At 58.9% G+C, this 26,098-nt stretch overlaps 2 protein-coding genes across 7 annotated transcripts in view; one reads left to right on the top strand and one right to left on the bottom strand.

Moving 5' to 3' along the window:
* Positions 1-234: 234 nt before the first annotated feature.
* On the top strand, positions 235-9,877 carry FSCN1 (fascin actin-bundling protein 1). Its single transcript, XM_027613285.1, has 5 exons — positions 235-1,179; positions 7,356-7,512; positions 7,610-7,731; positions 7,943-8,110; positions 8,500-9,877. The coding sequence occupies exons 1-5, from the start codon at positions 348-350 to the stop codon at positions 8,700-8,702; spliced, it is 1,482 nt and encodes a 493-aa protein (XP_027469086.1). The 5' UTR covers positions 235-347; the 3' UTR covers positions 8,703-9,877.
* Positions 9,878-19,970: 10,093 nt separating this feature from the next.
* The window catches only part of RNF216 (ring finger protein 216), a 151,147-nt gene continuing 145,019 nt past the window's right edge, over positions 19,971-26,098 (bottom strand). For 3 of the 6 annotated variants that reach the window (XM_027610516.2, XM_027610515.2, XM_027610517.2), the window contains 2 exons: positions 24,226-24,295; positions 19,971-23,627 (listed from right to left, as the gene is read on the bottom strand). In XM_027610516.2, coding sequence (XP_027466317.1) covers positions 23,308-23,627; positions 24,226-24,295 — 390 coding nt within the window. In that variant the 3' untranslated portion in view covers positions 19,971-23,307. The remainder of the gene's footprint in view (positions 23,628-24,225; positions 24,296-26,098) is intronic. The other 3 variants (XM_027610514.2, XM_027610518.2, XM_027610520.2) reach the window with 1 other exon arrangement.

Here is a 26,098-nt window from a genome sequence, read left to right as displayed (position 1 = left end):
ACTGAGGGGGAGAGGGCGGCGGCGCGAGGTAGGGGCACTGCAGAGGCCGGCCGTGCAGAACCTGGGCACGCGGAGAGCGGAGCCGCCACCCAGCGCCCCTCGGGTCCCCGCGCGGCGCGCTCCCTGCGCCCCCTCCCCCGCCGAGCCCCGGGGCGGGGCGGAGGCGGGGCCTCGCTGCGCTGACGTCACCCCGCCTAGAAAGGGGCTCGCGCGCCGCGGGCCGGCTTTGTGGAGCGCTGCGGAGGGTGCGCGCCGGGCCGTGGTCGCTAACAAAGGAGCAGGGCGCCGCTGCGGGGACCCGCCACCGACCTCCCGGGCCGCGCCGGGGCCGCCCGCCCGCCGCCACCATGACCGCCAACGGCACTGCCGAGGCCGTGCAGATCCAGTTCGGCCTCATCAACTGCGGCAACAAGTACCTGACGGCCGAGGCGTTCGGGTTCAAGGTGAACGCGTCGGCCAGCAGCCTGAAGAAGAAGCAGATCTGGACGCTGGAGCAGCCGCCCGACGAGGCGGGCAGCGCGGCCGTGTGCCTGCGCAGCCACCTGGGCCGCTACCTGGCGGCGGACAAGGACGGCAACGTGACCTGCGAGCGCGAGGTGCCCGGCCCCGACTGCCGCTTTCTCATCGTGGCGCACGACGACGGCCGCTGGTCGCTACAGTCCGAGGTGCACCGGCGCTACTTCGGCGGCACCGAGGACCGCCTGTCGTGCTTCGCGCAGACCGTGTCGCCGGCTGAGAAGTGGAGCGTGCACATCGCCATGCACCCGCAGGTCAACATCTACAGCCTGACCCGCAAGCGCTACGCGCACCTGAGCGCGCGGCCGGCGGACGAGATCGCCGTGGACCGAGACGTGCCCTGGGGCGTCGACTCGCTCATCACGCTGGCCTTCCAGGACCAGCGCTACAGCGTGCAGACCGCCGACCACCGCTTCCTGCGCCACGACGGGCGCCTTGTGGCGCGCCCCGAGCCCGCCACCGGCTACACGCTCGAGTTCCGCTCCGGCAAGGTGGCCTTCCGCGACTGCGAGGGCCGCTACCTGGCGCCGTCGGGGCCCAGCGGCACGCTTAAGGCGGGCAAGGCCACCAAGGTGGGCAAGGACGAGCTCTTCGCCCTGGAACAGAGCTGCGCCCAGGTCGTGCTGCAGGCGGCCAACGAGAGGAACGTGTCCACGCGCCAGGGTGAGTGGGGACGCCGCCCCCCTCCTCTCCCGGTCGGTGCACAAAGCGCACCCCACCCCCGTACCTCCAGCCTCCCGCCCTTTCTCGCCCGCGGCGCTGCTACAATCCCTAGCGACGCCGGGTGCGCCCCCGCTAGGCGCGCGGGCCACCCCGCCTCGTCGCCGGACGTGCGCTTGGGCCCGGAGGAGGGGGCGAGGGGTGGGGCCTTGCCCATCGGTGAGCGCCGCTGCACGCCCCCACCCCGCGTTGGGGTTGCGGCTCCCTCGGCCCCGCGTAGGTGCCGCCCTATGTGCCACCCTCCGAACCCCCGCCTGGGACTCCCCACGCGCGCCGATCCCGCGGATCGCCCGGCCCAGCCCCGGGTTGGGGGGAAACGCCCCTCCCCCTTTCCTCGTGCCCCTCCCTCGTCGGCGGGCCTGCAGCTCACGGGCGGAGGCGAGGGTCGCTATGCCCGCGGGGCGCACCCCCACCCCCCACGGCCCTCCCAGCGCAGGCGGGATGGGGAAGCCTTTGATCTCCGCAGGGTGCGCTTCCACCTTCCAGCCATCCGGGCCTTTCTGCATCTCCACTTGCAGCCCCGAGGGGTCGGCCTCTGCTGGGGGGTGCTTCCCGTGTGTCTGCCCTTCCCCCCCAGCCCCTCCTCCCGCGTCTGCCCCATGCTCGAGGCCGCGGCCTTTGTGAGCAGGGGGGCGGGCTCCTCCAGAGGGCCCTCCCTCGCCCCCTTTGTCCTGCTCGGTCTCTGCAGATGGGAAAACCAGATGCAGAGGGGAGGGGGAGGGGATCGGTTTTCTGCGGGTTCCCCCTGTTGAGGACCCCCCACGCTGTCCCCGGCCTAGTGCCCCGGTCCGGAGCTTCTCCTGGAGGTGGCCTCCCTCCTCACGCCCCGGTCCCGGGACGGCGTGGCGCGGATGGCGCCCTGCCAGGAACCCCGCCCAGCTCCCGCCGCACGTCTCCGGTCTGGTGCGCTCTGCTCTGCGGGCGTCGGGAAGGCGGACTTGGCGTAAGCCGAGAGACCCCCAGCCCGGCTCCCTCGGGAAGCCCCTACCCTCGCGTGAACCCAAGCCCAAGTGCCCCGCCAGGAACAATTGACTGCAACGCGCTCCGTCCTTTCCCGGGCCTCCTGCTGGCCTGGCCATTTCCTACCGGCCTGCGCGCCAGAAGTGAGCCCCCCTCTTTCCCTTCTGAGATTCTCCCCCTGGGCGGTTTCTCTTCCTTCTGGCGCCCTCTTCCCTCCTTTGGCAAGGAAGACAGTTGATTCTTTGCAGCCGGAGGGCCCACTGGAGGGACCTGTGGGGGTCTTGCTCTGCTGAGTGGGAAGTTGAGCCCCCAGAGTCTGGAGATGGCTTGGTGGGAGCCCAATCAGTGTCGTCCTCCTGGTGGAGTGGACTTCCCTGCCTTCATCCTGATGGCTACCCTCCTGATGGTGGGTGGGGACTGTGGAAAGGGGCTTGCAGCCCCATGGCACTAGGTTTGGAGGCCCGGTGGGGTAATGGCTGCTTTGAGCCTCAGTTTGCTGATTGATTTGGACAGTATCATTTCAGTTGTACAGATGAGTCTTTTGGCCCAGAGAGGTGAAGCCATTTGCCCAAGGTCACACAGCAAGAAAGCAACATGCAGAACTGGGTCTGTTTGACTACAGAATAGGCTCTTTTCTGACACCTCCCGCCCCCATGCCTCCCAGCCTCCAGGGCAAAGTGCCCTCCCTCCCCCGCGTAGGTGGGGCAGGACTCCTCACCGGTTTAGCAAACGTTGAGCCCCCTACCAGGTGAGACATGTTCAGTGAACGAATGAGTATATGTGCCTGGACCCTTCTCTGTTGTAGCTGATGTTCTTCTTGGGACATGATCAGCATCCCAGAGGTGTCAAGCAAAGGCCTGGGGGTCCAGAAAGTACATCAGGATCTCAGGTTAGACTGCGGGGTGGGGGAGACACTTCTGAAGAGATCACTGGAGCTGACCTGAAAGATGAATACAAGGTAGCATGTATCAGGCCTGTGGAACAGTGTTACAGGCAAAACAAACACAGCTTGTGCAAAGGCCCTGAGGCAAGGAGGGGCAGAAAGCCCAGCATGGCTGAGAAGGAGCTTGTGAGGTTGGTAGGTGGGACTGGAACCGCCGGTGGGGCCACCAGACCCATGATGGGCACTCACCCATGCAGGCATGCTGCGTGCCTGCTGGGCAGCATCCAGTGTCTTCCTTGGGGAAGACGAGGAGGAGCGGGTGGACCTGGCCCCAGGCCTTGAGGCCAGGAAGAGCAGAGCAAGTCTGGGCAGATGCCCTCTCCTCTTTATTAGCACTTGCTGGAAGTGTCATGGTGTGATTCAGGCTGGTGGGGCAGGGGGAGCCCGAAATTGGGCCAGGAGAAGTGTTGGCTCATCTCTGAATTTAAAGGTACAAAGAACTGGGGGAGGGGTCTTTAGGGGCTGAGATTGGGGCTCTTTGGGCCTCGGATCTTGGTGTCCTTATCTTGTTCTCAGATTAGCTGACCCCAAGGCTTCCTGGTGGGATGGAAGGAGACCAGAGGACCTGCAGCCGCTATGGGGTTGGGGGCGTGTCTCAGAGGCCATTTTGGACAGGCCTGCGTGGCAAAGGAGGTGGTGTCTGTGCTTCTGACACATGTTGGGAAAAGCCAGCCAGGAAGGAGGAGGATCCTGGGTTTAGCTGGGGGGGGGGGGGGGGGGGGGCGGGGCGGGGGCGGGGGATGTGAATCATGCCCACAGGCTTGCACAGGCCTGCCTGGTGGGGGTGGGGTGCTCCCTGCTGACGCTGCAACCTGCTCTCTGGCCTCAGTTTCCCCATCTGTAAAGGGCCGGCTCTGGGCCACCCTGGGCTAATTCTTTGAGCCAGGCTTTGTTTCTGGGAAGGGGGCCAACTTGGCCACCAGGGAGTGGGGTCCTTCCTGGTGCCTGAGGACTGATGTGAGAGGCAGGTGGAATCCATGTGACCATGTCACCGGAGAGGGCCTGGCTTGGGCAGGGATGAAGGATGGCAGGGTGGCTGGGTGAGCAGCACTTCCCAGCCAGGTGGGGTGTGTCCCTCCCCTGCCTTGCTCCTTGGAAGTCTTGCCTGCCCTGGACTCTAGCCACGCTGGGTCCACATTTCCCACTTGGTCTCTCAGCCTCCATGGGTCTGGCCAGCTGTGCCCTGGGGCTCCATGCTCAGGAAGCGCCCTGTTCCAGCCACTCAAAGGCACTCAGGTCGGGCTGGCTGGCCGGCCGGCTGAGAAAAGGGCTCGTCAGGCTGGGCTTTGCAGGATGTGTAAAAGCTCTCCTGAAGAGGCAGGGCATTTGCGGTAATTTACGCCCTAATTCTTGTGCAAGGATGGAGGAAGGATCTGAGGTGGTCATGTAGTGGAAAGAGAGCGGAGGGGAGGGGAGGCCGCAGAAACTTCCAGGCGCCTTCCCCTAACCTGAATGGGGTGGTGGGGAGTGCCTCTTTTGGACCAGCCAGGGCAATTTGGAAACTGCTCAGGCTGAGGGGGTTGGAGTGCCCTCTCTGAACCACCATAGGGAACGGCTCAGAGGCTGGCGACAGGAAAAGCCATGAGGCAGAGGAACAGGCAGGGCGGGGGGCGGGGGGAGGCAGGAGACGAGCTTCTTCCAGCCCAGCATCTGCCTCCCCAGGGTTCCTGTGGGCCTGTGACTCAGTGCGGCTGCTGCAGTTGATGAAAAGAAAAATCCCAAAGAAAAGCCTGTTCCCATAGTAACCCAGCTCTAATTAGAGACTCCAAGGCCAAGTGGGGCCTTTCCCGCCCGGGCAGGGCCTTGGAGCCAGGAGGGGCCCTGCTGGATGTTGGGGAGACACCCCCTGTACCCCTTCCTATTGGGTTCGGAAGACCTGCTGTCACCTTGACACCAGGTCCCTGAATCCTTCCAACCTCCTGGCAGAATGGAGAAACTCTTTTGATAGAGGGATGCGGGCTGAGTGGGGGAAGGCACTTGCCGAGGGTGCCTGGCCCCCACTTTGGGTGGCTCCCTGGATGGCCCAGGCCTTTTCATCAGACCGTGTCCAGGACTGGACACAAGCAGCCGATGGGGTCTGAGCAGCCGAGCAGAGGGCCACGGCTGTGGGGCCCTGGGTGTGGCCTCCCTCTGTCCGTCTGTGGGAAGAGCAGGTCAGTATGGATTCCGTGGAGCATGGGGCTGCCCCTGGCTCAGTCTCCCTGAGAAGGAGCCTCCTGACGTCGTACTTAAGCTCTGACTAGAGATTGGACTTCGGATCCAGTCCCTTTCCTGCCCCCTTTGCCCCTCTTTCTGGAGATCCCCCTCTGTCCTGTCTGCTGCCAGAGTGTGCCCGGCGGGACCTTTCCTCTTGTCTCTCCCCTCCTTCTGGTCAGCCAGTGCACCACACATTGGGCAGGTGATGCCATGGGGCTGGGGTGGGCTAGCTCATAGGGTGGGGCATGTCTGCCAGTTTTTGGGGACTCCTGCCTCAAAAGCTTGTGCTCCCCAGAGTGGCCTTTTATGATGGTTCCATTCTTGGTGGCTTGGCTACCCGGGGGCCTAGTCTCTGTTGACCCTCATCTTCATTGGGGGTGTGATGGTGGGTCTGGCTCACTACCTGCCTCCCAATAGTCAGCAGATCCTTGACATCAGGGCTAAGGGGGCCCGGTGGGCCTGGAGGCTTGAGCCCAAGGGGTTCTGAGAGGAGCTGTTGAGGGCCCTGGGTCCACCAGTCCATAGAGAGAGCATGGGAGGAGGCCTGAGTCTGCCCACTTCCCCTCCTGAGGCTCACCAGCACTCATCACTTTCTCTCTGGGTGACCTTGGGAAGGACATACCACCTCTGCCTCATTCTCCTTTGGGAAGTGGAGGTGAAGGTCCCCACCCCCTGGTGCTGATGGGGGTTAAGACAGGCTCACACCCTTCGGGCCCTCCGCTTGGCGGTGGAGAACTACGGGTGGGTCTCGGGTGGGGAACCAGGTCTCCCCCGTCCACCAGCCTCCATCTGCTCATCTGAAGGGCCACATGCCACCCCCCCACTGTGGTCCCGTCTTCTAAGGGTGTCCAGACCCAAACGGTGACACACTTGCAAGCCCCGAGTCTGGGTGGCCAGCAGAGTGGGCAGGTGTCCCTGCTGCTGTGGTTCTTAGAACCCAGGCACTTGCGGAATGTGAATTTGTTCTGTTGGAACCAAATATCCTACTTCCAGGTTGTTAGCTGGAAGATGCAACGCAGATGGGGCCCCAGAGATCAGCTGCTGGGCAGCAGCTCGTGGGAGCACGGAAGCCCACTCTGGTCACATCAGATGATTTAGGGACAGGGAAACGTGTGTGAGCATGTTGCTTAGATCATCTGTAAGTCGTGATCTGTGGCATGCATGCACTTTGAGGTAGAGAAAATGCATGTTTTCACTGGGGAAAAGGTGAGGAGGGTGTGTTCACCTGCCATTTGCAGTGTGTTCTGGGGTGCAGTGGGCATAAGGCGTATGTGTGACTCTCCCTGCCCCCCCTCCCCCCAAGAGAGAGCACAGGTGGGGAGGGGCAGAGGGAGAGGGAGAGAGAGACTCTCAAGCAGGCTCCAAGCTCAGCGAGGAGACCCGGGGCTCTATCGCACGACTCAGATAACGATCTGAGCCGAAATCGAGTCGGGCGCTTAACCAATTGAGCCACCCAGGCGCCCCCATGTGACTCCATTTTTATGCATTTATGAGTTTTGTAAATTTTCTGAAACGAACGTGTGCTATTACATTTTACTCTTGATTTTTACACACATATAGGAACAGGAAGGATGTAATCTATTGATTTCCCCCAAATGCGATATTCTGCAGTCTAGCTCAATCTGTCTTATATTCATTGTTTTTGATTGTATTTCAAGCAAATCCCTGACATCAAGGCATTTCATCTCGAGATGTTTGTCGGTATCTGAAAAATGAGGCCATTTTCTTACATAACTACAATATGATTAACAATAATTAATCCTTAATATTTAATCCTGGTCCACATTAAGATTCTCCTGATTGGTTCTAGAATGTCTGTGCAGATGGTTTGTTGGGAGGTATTCTAGCATCCACGAAAGAGCCAGCCTTGGTCCTTGCCTGGCTCTGCCTGGGGTCTGGGGTCCTGCCCCCTGATGTGGAGGCTGAGGGGTCTTGGCAGTGGTGTGTGAGGGCAGGGCTGTGGGTCGGCCCCAGCTCAGGGTGCGGGGGTCCCCGTGCCAGTCGGAAGCTCTCCCCGCAGGTATGGATCTGTCAGCCAATCAGGATGAGGAGACCGACCAGGAGACCTTCCAGCTGGAGATTGACCGCGACACCAAAAAGTGCGCCTTCCGCACCCACACGGGCAAGTACTGGACGCTGACAGCCACTGGGGGCGTGCAGTCCACTGCCTCCACCAAGTGAGTGCCCTGCCGCCGCGCCCCAGGCTGGCCCTTCCCGGGGGTCGGGGCCCCGGGACCTGGGGCAGCCCCGCCTGACCCTTCCTGACACCCCCAGGAACATCAGCTGCTATTTCGACATCGAGTGGCGTGATCGGCGGATCACACTGCGTGCGTCCAATGGCAAGTTTGTGACGGCCAAGAAGAACGGGCAGTTGGCTGCCTCGGTGGAGACAGCAGGTAGCCACCTGTGGGAGCTCCCCACTGCAGGGTTCTCTGGAGGGTCTGCCCACCTCATAGTCACTCACCGACATCCCTCCCCCCTGCCCTGTCATCCCAGGGCTGACATGCTGGGGGACCCCAGACTCCCTGCTCGCTCTCTGTGAGCCGTGCCCTGATCATCCCAGCCCCACCCTGTGAGACTCACCGCCCCTCCCCTTTCCTGGGACAGGGGACTCGGAGCTCTTCCTCATGAAGCTCATCAACCGTCCCATCATCGTGTTCCGCGGGGAGCATGGCTTCATCGGCTGCCGCAAGGTCACGGGTACCCTGGATGCAAACCGCTCTAGCTATGACGTCTTCCAGCTGGAGTTCAATGACGGTGCCTACAACATCAAAGGTGGGTCCTGAGGGGGGCGGCTCCAGGGGGCCACAGGGATTGAAGCCCTTGTCCCACTTTGGGGCTCAGCCTGGCTGCCCTGTGACTTGGCTCTGGGGACAGACATCCTGTGGCCAGCAAGCCCTTTTCCCTCTTTGTGTAGATGGGAGGACCCCCGAGGTAGAGAAGGGGGAGCAGAGCAGAGAGGGAGACCAGATTCTGGAAAGGGTGGGCAGGGAAGGTGTCCCACACCTGAGTTGTGGGACTTAAAGTCCGGGTGGAGGGAAGAGGCACGGACCCCCGTCCAGCAGGGGTGGGAGGCTTGGGTGGGCATCACACAGAACCCACCCCGACTCCAGAAGCCGTGATTGCGGGGTGGGGCCTGATGGGTCTCACTGCCCCCCCCCCAGACTCCACAGGCAAGTACTGGACAGTGGGCAGCGACTCGTCGGTCACCAGCAGCAGTGACACCCCCGTGGACTTCTTCTTCGAATTCTGTGACTACAACAAAGTGGCCATCAAGGTGGGCGGGCGCTACCTGAAGGGGGACCATGCAGGGGTCCTGAAGGCCTGCGCCGAGACCATCGAGCCAGCCACTCTCTGGGAGTACTAGCCTGCCGCCAGCGCCCCGTCCCCGCCCTGCCCAGACCCTTCTGCTAATAAGTCTCTTCTCCAGGTGGGCTCCAGCGTGGTGGTGAGCCCCTTGCCTTTCAAACTGGAAACCCAGAGAAAACGGTGCCCCCACCTGTTGCCCCGTGCCTGGTCCTTGGAGGGATCTCAGATCCTTCTGTCCTCTCTTCTCTGCTGTGGGCGAGGCTGGCACCCCTTTCTTCTGACCTCAGATGACTCTGAGCCTTATTTCCCCAAAGGGGCCGAAGAGAGCTGGGGGCGGGGGGGCGGGGCGCTGGGAGGCCTTCCCGAGCCCCTGGGCCCGGTGGGGTAACTGGAATCTCCTGCCCCCTCCCGAGAACCTCTGCCCCCCACTTCCCTGGAACTGGGTACCTGCCCCCAGCCTATCAGGCACCCTGCTGATGCACCACCCCTGCGTCAGGGGGAAGGCCACAAGAGGGGGAGGGGACGATACCAGCGTGTACCGGCTGCTTGCCCCTCTGCACCAGGTGGGCCTGCCCACTGCACACCCCGCCCTGGGCTGGGGCCCTGCTGTCTCTTTTTTTCACCCTGGCCTGACTGGAAGCAGAAAATGACCAAATCAATTTTTTTTTTTTTTTTTAATGAAGCATTATTGCTGGAGGCACCCAGGCAAGCCTGGTGGTAGTAGCCACGAGTGATCTTCAAGGGGTCTTGTGGGGGAATCTTCAAACAGCATCTCTGGGCGTTGGTGCCCTCCTTTGCTAGCTGTGGGGGGTGCAGGGTGCTTCCCTCAATCGAGAACCTGCCCCTACCTCCTTGGGGGCCCTCACTGGCCCCCTCCCTCCTGCCTGCCCAGGCCTGTGTCCCCATCTGGTTGGTGCTGAGCCCCTCACCGCCTCAGCCAGAGCCCCCGGTGTGATCGGTGCTCCCTGTCCGACTGGACTCCTTGGGTCTCGGGGTGGGATGAAGCTGGGCGTTGCCCTCCACCGGGAGCCCCATGGGGAGCCCCCAGGCCCCTGGCTCCCAGCCCTGCCCCTGCCAGCCCCCCTCTCCCCCACCAGTTCATCTCTGCCATGCATCTCACTCTGGGTGTCTTGGTCTTTTATTTTTTGTAAGTGTCATTTGTATAACTAAATGCCCATGATAGTAGCTTCAGACTGGAAAAGCAAAATAAACAATGCGAGTGTGCAGCCCTGAGCTGGTCTGTGTGTATCTTGGGGATGAAAGTGGGTGGGGCTGGGGCGGGCCCAGGGTCCTGTGGGTGCTCTGAGCAGCCTGGACATCCTTAGGAGTGGAGGAGGACCCTGCAAGGGGTGGACTCTGACCCCAGAGACCTGCCCGGGGCCATCAGTGTCCCAAGCACATAGTGGGAGCTCCCGGGCAGGGAGGTGCCTGAATCTGGTTCCACAACCTCCTGCCTCCAATATTTGGAGCCTGTAACAGGCATGCACTTAGGCTGGGCCTGTGAACTGCATGGCTGTGCATAGAAGGTAGAGATCAAAGTAATAGGAACCCACAGATCCAGCTTCTTCCTCCTGCCTCCACGGATGCACCTTGACCAGAACTCGCAATTATGGGGTCCTCCTCACACACTGCAAGAGGCCCCAAACACTAGGCTCAGGTCCCCCAGGGGCTGGGATTGCATGGTCCGAGGGGCCCTCCGAGGACCAGCACAGAGATGGGTGCAGATCCTGGAAGGAGTCCGCTGGATGGGCTAAGCTTGGGGGCCAGGATGGGTGCCTCCATCAAAGCAGGACCCCCAGGATCAGCCCTGGGAGTTGGGGGGCACTTCTCCATCTGGCAGTCAAGAACCTGAGGAAGTTGCCAGCCCTGAACCCACCCCGCGTTCTCGGCCCCTGGAAGACCTCCACGTGGCCAGCCCTGCAGGGGCCGCAGGATCTCACTTAAGCCAGAACTTCCCAAGGGGTAGCGCTGTTCGATCTTACAGAGGAGACCCAGGTTCAGAGCAGCAAGGCACAGCCTAGCGAGTGGTGCGCGGCGGCCCATGGGTGTCCGCTAAGCAGACGGTGACAGGGTGACTGAGGATGGATGCGGACGTGAGGGGGGCAGAGCCAGGCCCTGGAGTGGGGCTCGGTGGGGGAGGGGGCTGGAGGATCTTGCTCCCACCTTGCTGCCCGACCGGTCAGCGGAAGCGCTGATTGGCTGCTGGTGATGAAACCGGGATGCCTGCGCTGTGATTGGTGGTCCCTGGAGGCGGGAGTCTCGAGATTGACAAGGGCAGATGGCGCCACAAAAGGCTGTTGGGGCCGCATTGGGGTCCTGGCGACCAACCCCCCACCCCTGTTAAAGCCAGGCTGGAAGCCAGAAAAGTCTCAATGACGTGGAAGGAACAGATGAATCCGCCGGAGCCAAGTTCTTCCAGACCATGGGGGATGGGGGGAGGCACACCGCAAGGGGTTCGGGGAGGAGGGGGGAGCCCAGTCGGACAGTTGGAGATCCTGCGGGGTGAGGTGGTTCCCTGCGATGCCCGGGAGAGCCCCGCCCACGGAGCAGGAAAGAACTGCCCTGGAATGACCCCGGGGTCGCCTAGCCCAATCTGAGCCTAGTCCGAGCTAGGCGCAGATTCTGAATTCCGTTTGTTCTGCAAAAAGGCACCTGCCACGGGGCTGCGCGTTCTGTGGGCTGTGGGTGACTGAGGCGCACGGCGTACTTGGGGAGATGATCACACCTAGGGAAAGAGGGCAGTACAAGGGACCGGAAGAACAGTCTGGGCAGAGGGAACAGCGTAAGCAAAGGCCCTGCAGGAGGAAGCCAGGCAGGAGATGGGGCGGAGCCTCCTCGGGTAGTAGCTGGAGACTTGGTTTGAGCACGTGAGATTGGTTGTGTCCAGACCCACCCGGAGGCAACGGGCGTCTTCAGAAGGGGGTAGACTCTCTTGTGGGCACATGTGGAACATCTTGGGGACCACCAGCCTCCCTCCTGCATTCCAGGGCTCCCCATTTCTGGGTCTTTACAGAGCTTCGTGTCCATCTGTCCAAAACTGGCTCTGGGGCCGGGGCTTGGATTCCAGAGCAGGATAGGCCGCTTTAGATCCTGCCAGAAGAAGCTTCCTCAGTTTCCCCATTCACAAGGGCCTGGTGCATCATATGTGGCCCTGCAGACACATGGGTTTATGCACATTAGTGGGCATGTGCACCTGGGAACAGTCCTGTGCACACAGAGACATATGTGCATGCACAGGCACAGACATGCTCATGGAAACACAGACATGAGCAGACACACACACACCAGCTCCCGGGAACAATGAACTGAGTACTGACCGCTCACAGCGGGGGCCCGGCCTCTGTGCCTCAGGGGCGCCCACCCCCTCCATTTGCCCAAACCCTGACGGGCAGGTCTTCCTCACCTCCAGTTGTGAAGCTGGGTCCCCTCCAAGCCTGCCATAGAGTGTGAGCAAGAGTCCAGCCTCCCATTGCTCAGATGGGGAAACTGAGACCTAGCGGATGCCCAGTGAGCCTGGGCAGGGGCAGTGGTGCTTTGAGTTACATGTCACAGTTAATTGTGAGCCCCAAAGATCACAACTGAAGGAAAAATATTCAACAAAATTTATAAGGAAGAAAAAAGAAAGGAGAGACAAGTGTTCTTCCGTCACATGGGGCACAAGAAGGCTGCAGAGCAAGCGGCTTCAGGCAGGCTGGAAACAGCGGTGTATCCAGAACGCACAGGCCACCCCAGGGCCGCACCCCTAGTCCTGGGGCCTCCCCATTCCTGTCTGCTGGGGTCCCCGTAGGCGTGGCCCTGTAGGACCCTTCTCGGGATGGGACCCCAAGCCCTGCTGGGGGCCCGTGGAGCTGTCCCTCTGGTGGGGGAGGCCTCTGAGCTTCCCAAGCCTGTCTCCATGGGACACCCCTGCCAAGTAGGTCCCCTCCCCAGTTCAGGCTCCTCCCCTGTTTAATTCTGGGGCGACCTCAGTGGAGGACACCCCAGAGCTGGCTGGGCCCCACCTCCTCCAGGGTCAGAGCAACCTCTTCCAGAATTGGGAGGGATGATAGGTGACCTCCAATGACCTCACACTGAAGCATAATGTAGGTGAAGCTGCAGAGGGATCTGGACTCTCTGGGGACCCTCTGTCCTCAGTTTCCCCCACTTGAGCAATGGATAAATGGTTCCCAGGGCAACACTGTCCAGCGGGAGGAGGGGCTCTGAGACCCCTGGGACGGTGAAAGAAGGGAGCAGGTGGAGCCGTTTCCTCAAGCAGAAGGAGGCCTGGAGAAGCCTCCCTCCCCAAGACACGCCTGGGAGGGGAGGGGCAGGGTGGGTCGGGTGGAGCATTTGGCTTGAGGCCCAAGCCCCTTCATGGCGCCCCTGGGTTTAACCAGGAGGCTGATCCTCCAGGAGGTGTAAATAATTGAGACAAAAGCTGAACAGACATTGGGGAGGGGTCTGCACTCCCCTCCCCGCTCCCTGGGACGCAGGCCTGACCTGAAGACGGGAGGAGAAGACCCACCTTCCAGGCACCTCCAACTGGTACCAGGCACCGGCAGGTGCTCTGACAGGGTTACTACTTTATCATTGTTGTTAGTTTGAGAATTAAGGTAATAAAAGCATAGAATCTGGTGTCAGAGGATGCCCCAGCCCCAACACCGCCCCCCCGGCCACCCCAGGGTAAACACTGTTGGCCGTGTCTTTGACTAGTCCAGAAAATCTTACTTTTATGTAAAAGTATTCATATACAGCCCTTGCTATGTGCCAGGTACTCACCCCTTGTTAACTCAGTCCCAGTGATGCGCTGAATTGTGTCCCCCTGAGATTCATCTGCTGAGGCTGGACCGCCCAGCACCTCCCGACGTGATTGTGCGCAGAGACAGGGTATTTCAGGAGATGATTACGATTTAAAAAGGTCACTGAGGTGAGCCCCACTCCAATCTGATCGTGTCCTGGTAAGAAGAGGAGATTAGGAGGCAAATGTGCCCAGAGGGAAGGCGGGAGGCTGCGGGCAGAGGCCTGCGTATACCCCGGCCCGCTGCCCCCAGATCAGGGACTGGCGGCCTTCAGGGCCGGGAGAAAAGGTGCTACCTTGTGGCGCCCCAGCCCACGACTACTCCTACTACCAGCCCCACTTACTGCTGCAGGAATTGAGGCTCAGGGAGGTTAAGTAAGTTGCTCCCAGCTCGGGGTGCAGCTGGGATTTATATATAAAAACGTAACCCGTCTATGCAAGCAAACGCAAACTCACCCTCATGTGATTGGTTCCCCCAGAAACAGACACGCACATTGAAGGCCAAGTGGCTTATTTGGGAGGTGACCCCAGGACACAGGGAGGGGGGAGCGTGAGCCGGTGGTGCACACAGTACTCGTCCTTCTGTGACCAGCTTATCTGACTTGGCCCCGTGTCTGCGAGGTTCACCTGTGGCGTGGCGTGGGTCAGCGTTCTCTTCCTTCACAGCCGACTTGTGTTCCGCGGGATGGACAGATGCACGCGCCGCTCCCCCCATGGACACTGGTTTGCTTCCAGCTTTTGGCTCTTGTGAATGCTACCGCTGCAAACCAGGGGTACAAATCTCTGAGGCCTTGCTTTCTGTTCTTTTGGGTTTACACCCCAAAGTGGCCTTGCTACTTCATATGGTCATTCCAACTTCGTTTTTTCGAGCAACCTCCATACACTGTTTTGCATAGTGGCTGCACCACTTTACATTTCCAGCAACAGGGAGCCGGGGGTTGTATTTTGCTTTTTTGCACACTTGGGATCATGTGTTCCCATGGCCCCCTCCCTTCAGTTGTCACCTGACACACGTGTGTTTTCCTTACCTGCGCAGGTAGAGCTCGCTCTGGCTTCTCGAGGTTTACCCTGTCCCATCCCATCCAGTCCACCTTCTGCCCCAGTCACGGACACTCACGTCCGTTCTCCCTCGTTCTGGGCAGCACATGCTGCTGAGTGGAACGACGGTGGGCCGGAGACGCTTTACAAGGCTCTGGGGGAAATTTCTGGAAGGGCAATTCTTAAGTCACTTGACATTTTGATAGATGGGGCCAGATCGCCTCCCCAAAGACCCTCCCCACCGTGCCCAGCTGTTGGATGAGTGTGTCTTCACGTTCTTCCCCTCCTGGATGGAATCATTCTGGAAGCTACTTGCCAGGCCGAGGTGAAAGGAAGTGTGCTGCATAGGTCAGGAGTGCAAGGGTCACCTCCTATGGGTTAGTCCATGCTAATGGGGAGCACCTAAGTTGGGCAGGGCCTCTCCACCTCTTCCTCCTGCCCACTTGGCTTCCTTCTTCCCCAGAGAACCACTGGCAGATTTGGGGGGTATAAATAAAAGCCACCACATCTCCCAGGGCCCCAGATAAAGTCTTCCCCAAGAGCTGGTCCCTGGTCCCTGCAGCTGCAGGTGGGCCTGTAGGAGCTCCACAGTGGCCCATGCTGTGACCGGCTGCTCCCCACCTGGCCCCAGGGCCTCCCCAGAAGGCCCCCATCTGCAGACCCCGAGCAGCCTGTCCGGCTGCTTCCTCATCCTTCGCACCTTTGCCCTGTGGATCCTCGGCCTCCCCAAGTTCTCAGGTCTGTCTCCTCCACGCAGGGAGGCCACCAGTCTCTGCCAGGCTTCTGCCACTCAGGCTACCCAGCCCAACCCTTCCCTTTTACAGATGGGGAAACTGAGGCTCCAGCTAGCAGGTGGAAAAAGCACTCGCTCACATTTTCTGATTCCAAACACAATGAAGCTGACATTTGTGTGGCTATCGTAGGTCACACTGTGTCTTCGCCTACAGTAGCTCACTGAGTGTCCTGCAGACCCCTTTCTGAGGGGGGGGTATTTTTGTATTTTTGGTCTCATTTCACAGATTTATTTTTCCAACCACTATTTCCTGAGCACCCCGGGCCCTGACCGGGTGCCAGAAACGCAGAGCTGAGCTGAATGGTGCTCCTGGTCCTCAGGGAAGGCAGGCCCGGTGGAGACTGTTCCACAGTAGAGAACGGGCCTGAGATGGCCAGTGTCTTGGAAGGACAGGCACAGAGGACTGGGCCACGGCTCACAGCCGGGGAACAGCACAGCTGAGCAGGAACCGTGTGCCCGCATGTCCTTCAGTGTCCCCGGCCTCCAGGATGTTCCAGGCTTCCTTTTTGGCTTTGTTCCCCATCAGAAGCGAGACAAAGGAGATGTCTGTGGGGGAGGCATCAGAGTCGCCAGAGGTCCGAGGCTGAGCAGGTGAGGGTGGCCATGCGGGCGGGGGAGCCATGTGGGCCGTCCACTCTGAGCCCCAGGCCCAGGCCTCCCTAGAGCCCCAGTGGGTGGCCCCCGAAGCCCATCAGGGCCTCCAGCAGGTCACGGAGATGTGTGCCGCCTGCGGAGCATCCTTCCTTGGAGCTTTGGGCACGTGTTCACCCTATGGACACGGTGACCCTTATAACTCATGTGCTTCTCCATGTGAGCTGCCGGGAAGGGGGCCAGGCCTCCTGACTTCAGAGCCCCACTTTCTGCGGTGTGTTTAATACTGTAGCTTTGCTTTTGTTCCAGTTCAGTTTTCTGCTTGTTTTTTATCATGGGTATATTTTGGTAAGTGGCCTCAATCTTGACAGAAATGAGGAGACAGGGGAGAACCAGACTTGGGGCAGAGAAAGGAGAGACTGAGAGCCCCCTGAGAAGGCTTTGGCCTTGGTCTCCCTGCTGTGATGTGTTGGGCACAGGGGCACAGCCCCCCTCCCCCAGGCTGTGAATGCCACTCGCCCAGGGCTTGGTTCAGGGCAAGCCAGCAGTGGTGGTTTGTGGTTCCGTCACCGCTCCAGAGGCCAGGGCTTCTCCCACCGGCGTGTCCCGTGGCTGGGTTTGGTCAGGAGGATCCAAGTGGGTGGCTCCTGTGCCCACTTAGGGCCGGCTTCTTGGAGGTCAGTGTCCTGCTGGAGGGAAGCTTGGGCCATGGCCATGAGTGAGGAGAGGCTGGGGCAGAGCAGCCCTCGGGGAGGCCATCTGGGGGCTGCAGTCTCAGCTGAACTCCTGCTGAGAGCAGAGCTGCCTGGTTGAGCCCATCAACCTGCAGTGCTGTCAGAATCAGCTCCTCCGGGCTTTCCAAGCTGCCACCGTGGGCTGTGCTCCACCCCCCTTTTTAAAGACTTTATTTATTTATTTATTTGAGAGCGGGAGAGGGAAGGAGAGAGGGAGAGGGCGGGAGAGAGAGGGGAGAGAGAGCACGAGTGGGGGGTTGGGGGGAAGCAGAGGGAGAGAGAGCAGCAGGCTCCTCACTGAGCAGGGAGCCCAACTCAGGGCTGGCTGACGCTTAACTGAGCCACACAGGCGGCCCTGTGGGCTGTGGTTTTATGCAGCAGTAGATGAGAGACCGGAGAAGCAGGGAGCAGGCTGGCTCTGGAGGAGGGGAAGGCAGGGGGCTTTGAGGGGAGGGAAGGAGGGACAGTGCCTGGACAGCACGGACGCAGGGTGCTGCTCCCAGGGGACCCAGAGGAACCGGAGGGCCCGCGACAAGGTTTGGAGAAAGGTCTGAGAATGCCTGCAGGTGGGCACTTTAGCCCAGTTCCGGGTCCTCCTGCGGGGGCACCAGCTCTACTCCCAGCCCATGGTTTTCCCCTGCTGCCCCGGCTGCCCCTCTGCCTGTCCTGTAATCAGGGTGGCGCTCGGGGCCCCGGCCTGGCCCAGTGCGCCATAAACAGGCCTTCAGGACTGCAACGGCAGTCCGATGCCTCACTGACAGACGCACCATCGGGACCGGAGACATGGCCTCTGCACTTGGCCCCAGACCACCCTGGCCCCCCGTTGCACCCGCTCTGCTGTGACAGGGCCTGAGTGGCAGCGTGAGCCTCCTCTCTCTGCAAGTCCCCGCTGGGACTCTCCGGAATCCTCCCAGATGTGCTCCCGCCCATCAGGCTCCCCACCTGGAGGCCAGGCAGCAGCCTCTTCCCAAACTTCCCCCAGGACTCTGCCAAGGCCCTGCAGTGATCCCAACACTGAAGAGCTGTTGAAAATGCAGATTCCCAGGAACCACCAGCAACACCAGCCCTGCAGCCTGCGTGTGGTCAAGCCCTAGGCGAGTACAAGGAGCTAGGCTGGGGCCCCAACCTTGGCTCCGGACACCATGCTGCCTTCCTGGGCCACCCCGACCACGTCCTGTCCCCAGCCGCCTCTTGTTGCCCAGTCGAGTGGCGGGTCCAGCCCAGGCAGCTCCCACCTGGGGCACACACACGGCCGCATGGGGCACACGTGCCGGAGATTCCTGCACGGGGCTCGGCACAGTCCCAGATGCACCGAGGGCGGGTGGACAGGGGGACTGGACCTGCGGAGTGGTGAGGGGCAGCCACCCGGGGATGTGCCTGGGTCTGAAGCCGGACCCGCCTCTGGGAGTGGATGCCAAAGGGCAGCGGGAAGGGGACCTGACAACAAGCTCTTTTCCGGCTTTCTCGGTGCTGTAATTGTCCCCACTCTGCTTCAAGCAGCTGGGTTCAGTGACCCTCCCCGTGGCCCCACAGCGCTGCACCTGCAGAATCCACAGAATGGCCTCGGGCCCAGTGCACCACCCCCACTTAGGGAAGAGGCAGGTCCCGGTGATCCTGGTGGCCCTGGCTCCACGCCCCTCTCGTGAGGGTCTTAACTGGCATCACCTAGGTCAAAGCCAAGCCGAGGAGGTGATCAGTTCTGGCCTGCCTGCCAAGACGTGCTGATGAAGGGGGAGGAAGCAAGGAGAGGAGTTGCTTCCGACTTAATCCTGAGAGGGAAGACCCACAGATGGGGCCTTAGGTGGGGCCACGTCCCCCCAGGGGTCATGAGAACAAAGAACAGCAGGCTGGACAGGAGCAGCTGGGCACCAGCCTGCAGAAACGTGATCCCAAGAAGCCCAAAGAGAAGGCTTACAAGCCTGCAGCAAGAGGTTCTAAAAGGAGGAGTTAATTAAAAATGGTATTTTGGAAGCCCTTGCTCATACCTTGCTAATGCTCATGATAGGATGCAAACCTGCACATCTGGTTTACCGGTTTTGAGACAATATATATATCACAGAGCGGAACGACCTGGAAGGAAATACATCAATAAAATATTATCAGTAGGGGTGCCTGCGTGGCTCATTGGGGTAAGCATGTGACTCTTGATTTCGGCTCAGGTCATGATCTCATGGTCGTGAGATTGAGCCCCACATTTGGTTCTGCAATCAATGGGGAGTCAGCTTGAGATTCTCTCTGCCCCTTCCCCCCCTTGCTTGCTCTCTAATAAATAGATCTTAAAAAAAAAAGTATCAGTAGCTACCTTCGGATAACAAAGCACTTTTGTCTTGATCCTTTTGTTTTCAAATTTTTTCTCTTTTAAAACATTTGTGGGGCGCCTGGGTGGCTCAGTTGGTTAAGCGACTGCCTTCGGCTCAGGTCATGATCCTGGAGTCCCGGGATCGAGCCCTGCATCTGGCTCCCTGCTCAGCGGGGAGTCTGCTTCTCCCTCTGACCCTGCCCCCTCTCATGTGCTCTCTCTCTCTCTCTCTCTCATTCTCTCTCAAATGAATAAACAAATAAATCTTTAAAAAAAAACATTTGTAAGTGGCCAATGTGTATACATATATGTCACTTTAAGGATGGAAAGTAAGTTTGGACAGTGCAATTACAAATGCACCTGACCTAAACAGCAGTTCCTTCTAAAGGAAGATGTGTCCATTCAAGTGTCCCCATGAGGTCAGATTTCAGGAGACAGGTCTTAGGACAGCTGAGGGACCGTGGCAACAACGATGTGCCAATGAAGGGTGAGAACACAGCCCAGGACGGGTGGGCTGACACTGCTTTGTCAAGAAATATGGCAAAAGACATAGAAATACACACCCCATCCCTTTTTTTTTTTTTTAAAGATTTTATTTATATGACAGAGAGAGAGAGCAGGAACACAAGCAGGGGGTGAGGGAGAGGAAGTAGGCTTCCCGCGGAGCAGGGAGCCCGATGCGGCACTCGATCCCAGGACCCTGGGATCATGACCTGAGCCGAAGGCAGATGCTTAACGACTGAGCCACCCAGGTGCCCCTCACCCCCATCCTTTATGCACAACTCTGCTCCTGGAAAATACATCCTTTGAAATATCCAAGCGGGTGCTCACTGAGGTGTGGAAGGGCGGCGGGAAGTGCGAAGCACCCCAATCTTCCATCAGGATGGCACAAAGAGAACCAATCAGACCCGGGGGGCGCTCCGGGTTGCAAAGGGAGAAAAGTCCCATTTTGAAAGGTGCAGAATCACTTTTTTTTATAAGTAGGCTCCACGCCAAACATGGGGCTTGAATTCACGACCCTGGGAATGCAGGTAACTTCTGTCTTGGATTTATTTCAGTACGCTTTTTTCAGAAGTGCAAAAACAAACAAACAAACAAACACTCATCACTCAATAAAGCTGCAAATGGCAGGACAGGAGAGCCCACGTTTTATCAGAACGTTGAGCAGTTTGAGCCCAAGGGTGCTGGGGTCTGCCAGCCTGGCTCACAGCAGGGCTGCTGGGGATTCTGACGGGGAGGGCTGGGCCCGAGGGAGGTGGCCCCAGTCAGACACACTGTTCTCAGGAACCTGATCTCCTGGTCTTGGAGGGAGGAACGAGCTCGTTCCTCCCTCTTCCTCCCATTTCACCCAACCTTCGCCTGGTCCAGCCTCTGCAGATCACTCTCCAGGCCAGGTGGTGGCTTGCTGCCCAGGCCTGGAAGAGGGTTGAGCACTTTCTGGAAGGGCATTCTGTGCCAAAAAGCAACAAAAAAACCCCCCTTGTGCCCAAGTGGGCCTCGGTAGCCACCCAAGCAGGGTCAGCATGAGACATCACCTGATCTTCCTTCTGGGGAGGGGAGATGGGGGTCTCACTTCTCCTCGCAGCTCTCCGGTGGCAGCTGTCCGCTCCCAGGGAGCAGTGGCAACGTAGGCCCAATCACTCCCCGGGAATCTGTCGCCTGTGTGCACAGCCCCTGTAACTTCATGGGGGCGGGGGGGCCTGCCCGGTAGTGCCGTGTGGACAGACAAAACCGGACGGAACATAGTGCACAAACATTTATTTACAAAAAGTCCAAGTTACATATGATACAGGCTTTTTACACACAGTAGTTTAAACAGAATTATTTTGATGTATTTTACTACCAGAAGGTACAGAAAAAAATTTAATAAACTAATCATTTTTGCTATTTTTATACAAAGTGACAGGTCATGCACACTTTTTATTTTTTTAGGTTTTAAAATCTTTTGCTAAGTGCAAATACTAGATTCCTCTCTCCAGTTTAAGGCAAGTAGAACAGGACTGTTGCTGGGCAGTCTCTGGCTTGGGGGAGCAAACACTGTGGCCCAGAGAGGGTAAGGTGCCAGGCTGCCTCTGGGATTCCTGCCTTGTCCCTGCCACTGGCTGGTCTCTGTGGGTCTCCTGTCCTCATACCTTGCAGCCACTTGCTGGCTTGTCAGAGGATTAAGGCCCCCTCTCCCCTGAACTCTCACTAGTGCAGTCTGCTTCTCAAGAAGCCTGGGGTCCTCTGGGACACAGGAACCTAGAGGGTCACTTCACAGACAGGTGAGACCTCATGCTAGCATCAGAACTCGTGGCAACGACCTTCCCCCAAATAGCAACTGTGCTGCTGCGGGCCTGGGAGCTGTTCCACAGTCCAGCTCAAGGAGGATCGTCAGAAACCGGGGGCCCTCAGATCCCTAGCAGCTACGTGTGGCTAGAAATAGCCAGAATTCATCTCAAATGGCAAGTCCTCAGTTTGGCCTTGGGGGAAACCAATTATTCTGGTCTCTTCCTTTCCTGTGCCAGGGGATCTTCACATGCCACCCACCTGGGGCCTACCCTTTCGGCTGCCCAAAGCACTCCACGGAACCCTGTGCCCTGGCTACAGGGCAGAGGTGGACTGGTTTGTTCCCTCCTTGGATGAACTGGCTCAGGGGGCCCAGGAGGTTCTGGTGTGTCCATTTGGTGGGACGTCCGCTGGAAGCTCAACTGCTCTGAGACCCTCCCCATCTTGGGGATGCACGGGGACCATGTTGTAAAGGTACTTAAACCTGTCACTGTACCCTGCAGTACACCCCCAGCAGGGCTCTCCCAAGGCACTGCCATTCAGGCTCCTGGAGGTGCAGGCCCCTCCTCGTGTGTCTCGCCCCACGCCCAGACGACTCTGCAAAGCCCTCCCCTGGAGGAAAAGCAGGAGGAAGAATGGGCAACTTAGCAGATTTCTCTCCATTTTAATCCTTGAAATACACGAGAAACTGATGGCAGTGGGTGCCTGCACACAAGAATGCATGGTCCTGGGGCATGGTCCCTAGAGATGGGGGGTTGGTCATTAGGCTCACCCTTCTGAGGTCTGTGTACAGGTGCTGGGAACTTCTGGGAACCCCACAGACGACAGAGATATAGCAGCAGTGACAGAGACCAATACTGGGCAGCCAGGCAGGGTCACTCCCCGTGGAGGCCTCTGCTCTGCACAGCGGTGGCTAGTGATGGGGCAGAGCCTTGGGTGGGCTGGGGCTGCACAGGGAAAGGTGAGTGGGAAGGGGCAGGGACCCCCGTGACGACCCGGAGCTAGACTCACCTGGCCGTGGGAAGGGGCAGCTCCACGGGTGGGTGCCGGGTGTAGTCTGGGTCCTCTGTTCCCCCATGGAAACCCACTGCCACCACCAAACCTTAGGGTAGAAGCTGCTCATTACCTGACAACTGGGCTACCTGGGAGAGCGACCAAGCCTGTCACAGCCACCTCGAAAGGACCTTTTGTTTGGCAAGATTCAGGACCATCCAGCACTCATTGGCTGCCTGGTGTGGCGTAACTGATTTGACTTTCTAGAGACTGAACGAGAGAAACTCTAGTAGCCCACAGAAAACCCAGTAAGTTCAAAGTGAGTAAATGGCAAGTATTTCTTTAAACTACAAAACAGAACTGATAGCATGAGATGAGATGGCTCTCTGTGGTCTCATCTGAGTGGGCCAAGGACAAGAAGAGACCTCAACAGTCACGGTGGCGGCGGCCTGGGGTTCTGGATTTGGAGAATACAGTCTGCAGCCTCCCCACCCTGAGCAGTGCCCCCAGGCCTGGGGACACGGTTCTGCCACCGCCTCACTGGGACCAACTGATTTGGAGCAGCAGGGTGCACTCACTCTGGGTGGGCTGCAGTATTGGGGTGGGGGTGGGGGGAGAATCCAGCCTTCACAACATGGTTCAGATGGCTTAGCTCTCTCCAAACCCCCTAACTCCCTCCAACTGGGACTTCAGCTGTATCACCAATCAGACTGTACTGCGGTAAGGAAGGCCTACGTGGTTACCTGAGAGACTTGTGAGGTCTCCCAGGGGGAAGGGAGGGGACAGACACAAACACTTCCCTCATCACTGTCTGCAGGGACAGGGCTGACAGAGATGGGCTACCTTGTGGTGAGGGTCCCTGCACCACTGCTCGGACAGTGGAGCTCTCCAGGGAGGCCCTACTGCCCCCTCATCACCGGTCCAGCAAGTGCCAGACCAATCCTTTTACAGGCACCTGAGGGCACTGGCCTGCCGGCCGCTCAAGGGACAGTAGCCCTTCCCAGGAAGAAGCAGGAAAAAAGCCAGCCTATCCTTCTGAGAGCCAAGTGCACAATCCCTATTCAGAAGGCATGGCCTTGGGGGCGAGGTGGGAATCTACGGTACCCCGGCCCTGCACAGGCTGGGCTGCTCAGCGGCGGGGCTCTGGGGAGGAGGCAGGACACAGAGCTGTCAGAAGCGATGCCGTGGCTGTGGTCCAAAGTGCATAGGCAGGTTGTGCTCCAGTGGCACGTGGACGGGAGCGAAGTCGTAGTTGACGCGCACATTGGGCAGAGGGGGCACGTAGGGCGCTGGGACGGGGCCCATGTTGAGAGGGAAGTTGTTGAACATGGGCCGGACAGGCGGCAGGGGGAAGGGGGGGTGCACAAAGGCATAGGGGGGGATCTGTGGCTGGTGCAGGTTCTGTGGGACGGGCCTCGGCAGGGCTTCAATCCTCTGGACTTTCTCTGGAGGCTTCTCCAAGGGGGGCCCGATGCGTTTGAAGGTGTTCTCTGAACAGGACATGGGATTTAGTACAGAAAACAAAACCAACCGTGCTTTCATGTGGGTTGGGACCAGGGCTGCATATCCTGACCTCAGTCCCACGTGCCCCAAGCTGAGAGCCCAGAGCATGAGGCCAGGCCACAATAAGGCCAATGAACGTGTGCATGTGCACCAACCCCCCTCAGCTGTCAAGTGTTAACTCAGTGATCGCCCTGGAGGGTGGCGGATTCCATGGGAGACTTTCCTTCAGAGCCAGGGCCTGGGGGCCACTCCCAGAAACTCCATTTCATTCCTTTGTCACCTCAGAGAGGCCAGGGTGGGCCTACTGTCTTTTTAGTCCAGTGTGGGTTCTGTCTGCCTCTTAAGCTCAAACCCATCGCTCGGGACCCCCCGACCATCAAGGGGATACTGAAACTCTCCTACGCCTTCACAGCCTCTTGCCACAGGGAGCTGGACAGATGCCTGGGCAGCCCCGGCGGGGCAGAGGGCCAGCCATGAAGCCGCCCCCTCCCGCCGCCCCCGTGGGAGTGCTCCGGGCCCGCCCCCAGCCCCCCGCCCCCACAGGGATCGCTCCAGGCATGGGGCCCCTGCTGGGGGAGTGCTTGCCTCCAGTCTTTCTCTTCTGCTCCTCTTCAGCCTCCTTCTGGATCTCCTCAATTAGCTTCTCATCATCTTCCTAGAAGAAGAGCAACAAGATGGTGAGCTTGCTCCAACCAGCTCCATGCCGTGCTGACACCCCACTGGGACCCAGTGGAGGGCAGCTTGCTGCCAGTCAGCAGACTACTTATTCCCAGACCCTGAGGTCTCCTTGCTTCGTCAGTGGATGAGGCTCCCCTGAGGAAGCCCACCTGAAATGCTGTGGCTGAGGCATGGGATTGTGCATGGTGGTGGCCACCTGGGGGAGGGGCAGGAGCCTGCTTTGTTCCCTCAGCTGTAAAGTAAGTAGGCAGAGGACCTTCTGCAGCTCGGGTGGGCAGACTGATAACCCAAGGGTTTGGGAAGGGGGTGGGTCTGGGGCGGGCAGGGCCTGAGAAGTTTCACACTTGATCTTAGGACAAAAGGCCGAGAAGCAATGGCCCGAAAAGTTTCAGATCCAGAGTCCATGAACTCTGAGCAGCGCACCCCTTTTGTGCAAAGCCCAGCAGAGTCTTACTGATTCTCTGACCTCAGGTGGACAAAGGTCTACTCAGGCCAGCTGAGCCCTGAAGCTGGCCTTTAGCTTCTAGACAGCTGGTGGGCTGTAGGAGCTGCATCTTGCCAGTTGAACGGGGGTTGGGGTGGGGGCCCTCATGCAGGAGGAAGGGCACAGCAGTTTAGGAGCGAGATGAACGGAGTGGAACATCACCAACTGCGTGGATTTGAACTGAATGACAGGCAGGCTTCTTGCCTGGGGTCTTCCAGCTGCTTCTCCAGGAATTAAGAGCAGTCAAGCTGGGGAGAAGTGTGAGGAGGGCACTGGTGCACAGCGGCAGTCCCAGTACTTGAGGTGTTTCCTAGACAAGGCATTGGAGCCTCCCCATGTGGCCAGGTGTGTCCTGGGCTGGAACAGTTTCAGTGACAGCTCTGACCAACTGATGGCACCAGGGAACTTGTGAAATGTGAACGGAGGACCACAGAAAAGAGCATGTGAGCTGGAGAGGGCACCCTCCCTGGATAGTGGAGACCCTCCCTGGATAGTGGAGAGTGTGGCGGTCCCACCTCAGCGGAGGACGGTGTGCGTGTTTACTTAGCACATTATTAATGTCACCGCCAAGACAGCAGTCAGGGATTTCACCATATAGTTACGACGAACCTCGAGGACTCAAGTCGGGAATAGCTTTTAATCAGCGTGTATTGGACATCTGCTAGTGCTAGACACTGTTCTAAGTTTACTGGTTAAACTTCTGATCAACAAGGAGACTAAGTCATACTGATGGAATAAGTAAATATTTATGTAATATATTCCCTTTGTTTGGTAGATAAAAAAAAAAACCTTAGGACAGAGTCGCTGGAGGCTGTGGGCTCTGTGGGCAATAGCAGGAGACCCTGCTAAATTCGCTCATGTTCTCCAACCCTCAGTCGCCAAATGGTGGAACTAAACTAACTCAATGGTCTCTAGATTCCGCATCCTTCCTGATATTTGGAAATTCTTTTTTTTTTTTTAAGATTTTATTTATTTGACAGAGAGAGACATCAGCGAGAGAGGGAACACAAGCAGGGGGAGTGGGAGAGGGAGAAGCAGGCTTCCCACTGAGCAGGGAGCCTGATGTGGGACTCTATCCCAGGACCCTGGGATCATGACCTGAGCCGAAGGCAGATGCCCAACGACTCGGCCACAGGTGGCCCAACACATTTGGAAATTCTTAACACATAAATCTTTCTCAGCCTCACCCTGCCAGGTGTTCTCAACAAAGCAAGAGGAAAAGGAGAGAGCTGCCAAGTGCCAAGAGGAACCCTCGAGGGCACCATGTCTGTCTCCCAGGTTAACACATGCAAATTC

This window comes from Zalophus californianus, chromosome 10 (assembly GCF_009762305.2).
Source record: "Zalophus californianus isolate mZalCal1 chromosome 10, mZalCal1.pri.v2, whole genome shotgun sequence".
Classification (NCBI taxonomy): domain Eukaryota; kingdom Metazoa; phylum Chordata; class Mammalia; order Carnivora; family Otariidae; genus Zalophus; species Zalophus californianus.
The sequence above is the reverse complement of the archived record's forward strand: the minus strand, read 5'-3'. Positions and strand labels throughout refer to the sequence as shown.